At 36.6% G+C, this 7,336-nt stretch overlaps 2 protein-coding genes across 2 annotated transcripts in view; one reads left to right on the top strand and one right to left on the bottom strand.

The window, feature by feature from the left end:
• The window catches only part of Ifrd1 (Interferon-related developmental regulator 1), a 92,997-nt gene that overhangs the window by 36,590 nt on the left and 49,071 nt on the right, over window positions 1-7,336 (top strand). The window lies entirely within an intron of this gene.
• Rfx (regulatory transcription factor Rfx) overlaps window positions 1-7,336 on the bottom strand; it is a 30,664-nt gene that overhangs the window by 21,320 nt on the left and 2,008 nt on the right. The window contains exons 2-6 of the mRNA XM_069498671.1: window positions 6,597-6,669; window positions 4,449-4,537; window positions 3,924-4,022; window positions 2,432-2,519; window positions 409-474 (exon numbers count right to left, since the gene is read on the bottom strand). Of these exons, the coding sequence (XP_069354772.1) occupies window positions 409-474; window positions 2,432-2,519; window positions 3,924-4,022; window positions 4,449-4,537; window positions 6,597-6,669 (415 nt within the window). The remainder of the gene's footprint in view (window positions 1-408; window positions 475-2,431; window positions 2,520-3,923; window positions 4,023-4,448; window positions 4,538-6,596; window positions 6,670-7,336) is intronic.

Consider the following 7,336-nt stretch of genomic DNA (forward strand, 5'->3'; position numbering starts at 1 on the left):
AACCTATAGAGTTCTTCCCGTTGACCCAGAATCATGAAATTTGGCAGGTAGGTATGTCTTATAGCACAAACAAAAAACCGAAAACAGGATTTGTAGTTACATCACAAAAAAAAATGTGTTCATGAACAAATAATAATTATTATTTCCAACTTTCATAGTAATTACAATACATAATGGGGCATCATATGAAAGGGCTTTACCTGTGCATTTTAAACGGATTTTGAGATTGATTAGTGATGGGGATGATTAGTTGGAATCTCCAAACACCAAAAATAACTGTGTTGTTAAAAAGTTTACCTTTTGTTATTTTTTTACATATTTTATTATTGCAAGGGTTAGTTTAGTTAACAGTTTGCTAAAAAACCAAGATGAAGCATAAAAAGCGTGCAAAAAATAAATCAAACTTGCTTTCTGGATCACTGTGGAGTTCGGCCTTGATGTGCGCCGCCTCATCGCGCGCCCACGCCTCCTCGACTGTGCAACGCCACGGAAATCAAACAATGTGCAAATATACACTACACTTAACACTAACATGACACTAAAATAAAAAAATAAAATAAAAAGGATTGTTCAATCACCAAATAACGTTTAACTTTCAATATACCGTACAATAACCTTGTCCTGACAATAACAAACACAAAAAGAACAATTTGGTGCAGTCGTTTGGAAGTGATGTGATGCGCATACTACATATATACAGAGCGACAAGGCTAACTTGGCGCATGGCGAAAATCGGAACTAACGTTGCCGTCAAGTGTCCCCTTTGTTCTTGTTTGAAGATTCTGAGCCTTCGTTGTCCAACAGCGCCCCCTGTCAATGTCATTCAAGTGCCAAGAGAGGCTTGTCGCACTGTATGTACATACATTTCGGCGATTCGCTTTGATTTATATAGATATGTCAAAATGCTCTTCCTCGGCAGGTCGATTCTAGAAAACCTGCATCAATAATTTTTCAATCGTAATAGGCTACTTGACTCATATCTAATTACGTCTAATATATGATAATTTATTATAGTATTTTGTTTAAGACAACGAAATATATCAATAACAATTATTAAAAACGCAGGATGGATATATAAATCCAATTTTAAAAAATACAGTTTTTATTTTTATTTGAAACGCAGAAAACGCTGTCAGCCATGATGTGACGTCATTAAATATGTAAACAAAGAAATGTTATCCCTATGTCACGCGTGGACTAACGTAGTATCCATATATATAAAATTTAAAGTCCTGACTAACTTATATATCAACGCACAGCCTAAACATCTAAACAGCTAGTCCTAGATACATGAAATTTGGTGGGTGTGTTCTTTGTAGGTAAAGAAAAGGTATCCACTAGGAAAGGATTTTTTGAAATTCCACCCCTGAGTGGGTTAAATGGGGGTTTGAAATTTATGATGTCCACGCGGGCGAAGTCACGAGCATAAGCTAGTTTTTATATATTTCTAAAAACTCCTAGTAAACGTAAAAATTATCGTTTTCTCTTTATAAATTGAATAAGTTATTAAGTAAGACTTACAACAAAGTGATCTTTGCAAAAATAAATTTGGGTTGCAGTCGTTAGTCATATAGGATCCCTTTAAGCAAGTCTTCGCGTGTTACGTATATTTATTTCACTGGGCACTCTAATCCACAACTTTTCTGTGGTCTTTATCGATGCGTTTTTACATTCTCGGATGATACAATAACGATAATTACTATATTTTTCATGTAAACTAGTATAGAAGTCATGTTTATTAAACTTTGAGAGGCTATGCTGTTGTTTACAAATGCATGACGTCAGAGCACAGATAATCTATCGGCCAAACATGGCCGACAGTGTTTTCACCTGTCTAAGAAAAATATATTTTTAAATTAAAGTTTTACGGTTTTTAGGGCGCAAAAAAATATAGTGTTAATTTTTTTGATCTAATAGGACAAATATTAACCATTTAAGACCTACTTAAAAAAAGTGTCAACTAGCCTATTGTTGTGATTTTATGGTATTCTTGTTGCAATAACTAATTGTAGCCAATTGCGATCTTCATTCTTCCGCCTGCAGCTCGATTACGACGGCAGACAAATATTGAGATTGTAATAATGATTGATCGCGATATATATATTTTTTTTATTGTTTCTGTTATTCTATCTTTGGCTGTTTCTGTTACTTTATATTTCTGTTGTTTATTTGATTTTTTGTTGTTCCTGTTATTTTATTGTTTGTTGTTGTTTTTTTTAAATATGATAAAAATGTGAGACAAAAATAAATAAAAGAAAAAAATTGATGCAGTTTTCCCGCAATCGACTGGCTGATGGTATAGTTTATTTGGCGATTGAAAAATCAGCTCTCATGCACATTTTTAACTAAATACTTTTCTATAGAATACGTAAAGGAAAAAATTTAAACAAGCAATACTAGCGTGCTATATAAAGTCATCCAGTGTACATACTTGTGACGATGTAGGTGTGCTCGGCCTCGGTGGAAGGACTGGAGTGCCCCGAACTGTCCCCGTTCACCTCCACCACGGTGCTAGATACCTACAAATACACGGGAAATACGACTATCATATCGATCGCTTCAGAGGTTGTAATGGGTAGAAAGAAAAATACAAAGAAATATCAATAACTAGCTTATGTCTGCGACTTCGTCCGCGTGGACTACACAAATTTCAAACCCCTATTTCACCCCCTGAGGGGTTGAATTTTTAAAAATCCTTTCTCAGCGGATGCCATAATAGCTATCTGCATGCCAAATTTCAGCCCGATCCGTCCAGTAGTTTGAGCTGTGCGTTGATAGGTCAGTCAGTCAGTCCTTTTCCTTTTATATATATAGATTTTAGATATCAAAAACTAGATGATGCCCGCGACTTCATTCGCGTGGATTTAGGTTTTTAAAAATCCCGTGGGAACTCTTTCATTTTCCGGGATAAAAAGTAGCCTATGTCCTTTCCCGGGATGTAAGCTAACTCTGTACGAAATTTCATCAAAATCGATTGAACTGTTGTGCCGTGAAAAGCTAGCAGACAGACATATACAGACAGACAGACACAAAAAAAAAAATCGCATTTATAATATTGGTATGGATTAGATGATGCCCGCGACTTCGCCCGTGTGGATTAAGTTTTTTTACAATCCCGTAGGAACTAGACTTACACTCGTATTCACAATCATTACTATGAAATCCCACAGTGTGCTCGAACGCATAGTGTGGTTCCACCAATCAGATTATCGAAAATTGACGTGACAAAATAATCTGATTGGTGGAACCACACACTGTGCGTTCAAGCGCACTGTGAGACCTCATAGTAATGATTGTGAATACGAGGGTTAGTCCACAATGACCCATTACAGCTCACACTTCAACTCGCGGGTGCGGTGGCAGATTTAAGATTTTTCCCCTAAGACCCACCTACCTGCCAAATTTCATGATTCTAGGTCAACGGGAAGCACCCTGTAGGTTTCTTGACAGACCGACAGACCGACAGACAGACAGACAGACAGACATTGTGACAGTGTGTCATTCCGTCTACGTCATGCGGTCACGAAATATCAAACATTTGCCTAAGTATAAGTCCCGCAAATTGCTAATGCGCGTGGCCGCCATTTTAGTGACGTCAGCACTAGACTGAAGTTTCGAGGTGATGGTATATTTTTACTTAAATATACGTCAAATAACGTCATTTCGATGTTAATGAAACATGGTTCCAGCGCAAGTGTTCACGTACAAAACGCAGGTGCGGTGTAACTTTGTAGCGGGCACGAATGGCGCACGCGTCGACTTCGCGCCTCGCGGTAAGATCAAACGTGTTGAGTTGCTATGTGTGTTAACGTTGAACTAGCGGCGGAACGTCACACGCCGCGTCAGTAAGGTTAACCGGTTTGAACTTATCACTGTGCAAACGCCTGGCAATGTGTCTGACTGCATAGTCGGGCTTGACGTACCTGCTGTATAGCATGCTGCAGATGTATCGCGTTGGGCAGCTCCGGGATCACGATGAGCTCGCGCACGCTGCTCGGCGACGCGCCGCCCGCGCCCGCTCCCTGCGCACAACAAAACTCAACCACCGGTAAGTATAGCCTTGACAACGAGATTTTAGTTTCAATAGCTAAAACTTTTCACAAACTAAAATTTTGATGTTAAGTTCCATAAAATCTATTACTTAAGTATTAGTAAGCGACAGGTCTTACTGTATTACCAGGTCAAGATCGGGGTATGAGGCGGGAGGATGCCCAGCACACCCGCACAGCACCTGCACTGCGCTAACCCAATGCAGGCGAGCGCGGGCGCTGTGCAGGTGTGCGGGGCGTTTCCACCCCGCCCTGTATAACATGCACGCTAACAGCACACAAATCACTTGTGTTCCATGGAAACATTCACATTACGCTGTTATAATGCGCGTTATGTGCACGGTTCCTGCGCTTGCGCATATTATGTGGATCTGCCTTTATAAATTAAGGGACCGTTACCTGCGCGGGCGCCGCAAGTCGCGCCGCCATGTTGGGAGAGGGGGGCGGGGACGACTCCACCAGCACCTCGTCGCCCGCGCAATCAAAATCTGGAACGGTGTATGTTAACACACTTTAAAACATTAAAATCTTTATTAAAATATATTGACTCAAACAAAAGATAACAAAAAAGAAAAATCAAGAAGTACACCAAGTGTTTCCAATAAATATTTTATTACTTACTAGAAAAAAAACAGAAATTCAAATTAATTATTCATTCATAACTATTTCATAAGACAGCAAAATAGTCTAATGGATTATAAGTGTCTTTATGGACCCAGTGTATTAGACTGCAAATCCATAGGCCTACAGATTAAGATCCTAGAAATAAGTACCTATGTATAAACTCCTTGCATTAAATGGAAAACAAGATTTTTAAAAAATATATGTACATATAAAAATTCTCTATTATCTTAGGTATGTGGGTAATTTGTAGCCAGTAATTATTACACTTTAAATGTAAATTCAAGTTTTAATAGTGTTAAAATGGTAAAAATAAATTGTTAATTAACTAGAAGCCAAAAAGTGAATACCAATAATTATTTTATTTCAGAGAGACCATTAAATATTTGTATCTTTTAAAAATTTGATAATCCTAGCTGTAAAGTCAGAACTCCCCTCAATCTTTCTAATTAATTGGACATACCCCTATCTATTACTTTGTACCTGCAGTTTACAATAAGCTGCTATAGTGCATAAAATTGGAATCACCCTCCAATCTTTCATTCTAATCTGTTACTTTTTTACAATAAATGAAAAACAAAATTTTATAACAAAATAAATACATACCTACATAATGTGGTGTACAAATTATGCATAATTAATTCTAAATTGGAATAATAAATAAATAAAAAAATTCAATTATAAAAAAAAAGTTTACTTAGATTATTTAGTACAAGACTACTTAAATTATTTAGGTTCATACAGATTTTTCTAATAAAGACTTAATAAATCTTTGAAAATTAAGTAAGGCAAATTGCAGACAAATTTAATACAATTTGTGTCAGTGTAAATATTCATTTTGTAGTTCAATAATTAAATCATTTATAATAAAACTTCCTTAATTAAGTGAAATATTGGATGGCAAACATTGCATAATGCTGTTCGAGTTGATAGAGATGTTATTGATCTGTTTCAAGCTCGACGAGGAGCGTGTCTGGGGAGGGTATCCTGGCAACACCTTCCCTCCGCCTTCCCGGCCACTTCGATACTCACTCTCAAGGTAAAACACATTCTCAAAGCCCATCTCAGACATTTTCACACAAATTCAAAGATTAATTTACACTAGAACAAAATGAAAGTGAGTCGGACACTGCAGTAACACATTATTATGACTTTGCACTGACATTCAGCCTCACATATTGATCTAACAACTGTTACTATGGTGTTTAACAGATAATTTGCTTGTCTTTTTGTTTAACTGTGTGATCGTGTAATGGTGGGGGATGCAGGTGTGTTACGGTTGGACGGAGCCACCTGCCTGTGTGCTGTGCATGGCCGCACAATATTACCCCATTGTAGATAAATTGACTATTTAGTGTTTACCATTTACATTCAGTGTGACTATACCTATGCCATACAAATGCAGTGTGCTAAAAGTATAATAATTATTTATCATTAACTATAAGTACCTATTTTTCTTTCTCACTTTTTACATAATTATGTTTTAAGTATATTAAAATAATTTGTAATTTTTGCAGGTTACCAGTAATCTACTGCTAAGTCTAAGTGTGATATGATAGTAAGAATACCTAATATTATTGTGATAAAAATTGCATAGCAACAAATCAATTGAATTGTTATCAAACTTTTTATTGATGTATTGTTTCAGGAAGATTTGGTAGTTATATTTTGGACGTAAATGTGTGCGTGTGACGAGCGCCAGGCGTGCCAGGCACCGGGAACCCTCTTATCCCTATCGTAATGATAAAATTGATATGCGTTCGGTATTTTTGTCGTGATAAGTTAGGGAAAAGGGGGAACGTTTTAGACCGTTGGCGCCCTTTGTGCCAAGAGGACGACTTTAGAAAGACTTTTCGAAGCAAATGTCGTGGCGATATTGTTTGAATTAGTAATAATTAGAGAAAAAATCTTAAATTTAGAACCAACCTGCCAGCCATTCTAATCTGTCAAAAATATCATCACTTCGGACAATCGCAGAAATCACGTTTTTCAACAGGCACTAATTATGTCCAGCGAGGAGTTTACGTGTAAATTAATGCAATAGTTAAGTTTTAACAAAATTTTATGTAACTAGTAAAGTGTTGTTGTAGCTACACCCGTTTCCTAGGCTACGGCTCCGTCCGGGCAAAAACCAATCCAATCCAAAAGTCAATCAAAATCTTTATCAGGAAAGAGAGGGCGCTTTCGTAGAAATTTTATTTTTGCAAAATGCAAAATTTTCGGCATTTGTAAATGGAAACATAGTTAGTTACTCACTACAAAAATATTGGACTTTGTTCAAATTGTTGCTTTTTCATATTGATAGTTACTAATAAATAGATGATACCCCTACTTTCGAAAATGGGTTAAATATTGCGTTTTTATATAAATCAATAGTACCTAACTGGCAACTTACCCAACTATAATCTGTAATAGCGCGAAATTCGAATTTATTGCGCGTTAGCACTTAGCAGGAGCTCAGATTACCTAGGTCCTATATAATAGGCAGTACCTAGGTAAATACTCAATATTATTCATACTCATGATTTATGAAACTCATAAAAATGTTTAATACAATCTGAGATTAAAAAATTACAAGGTAGGTAAAGTTATTCTGTATAAATTGGTGTCCACATCCAAAGTCTCAATACTTCAACAGTGTAAGAGCCAATAGCTGAAATCTATTG

Source organism: Maniola hyperantus, chromosome 5 (genome assembly GCF_902806685.2).
Source record: "Maniola hyperantus chromosome 5, iAphHyp1.2, whole genome shotgun sequence".
NCBI classification, from domain to species: Eukaryota; Metazoa; Arthropoda; class Insecta; order Lepidoptera; family Nymphalidae; genus Maniola; species Maniola hyperantus.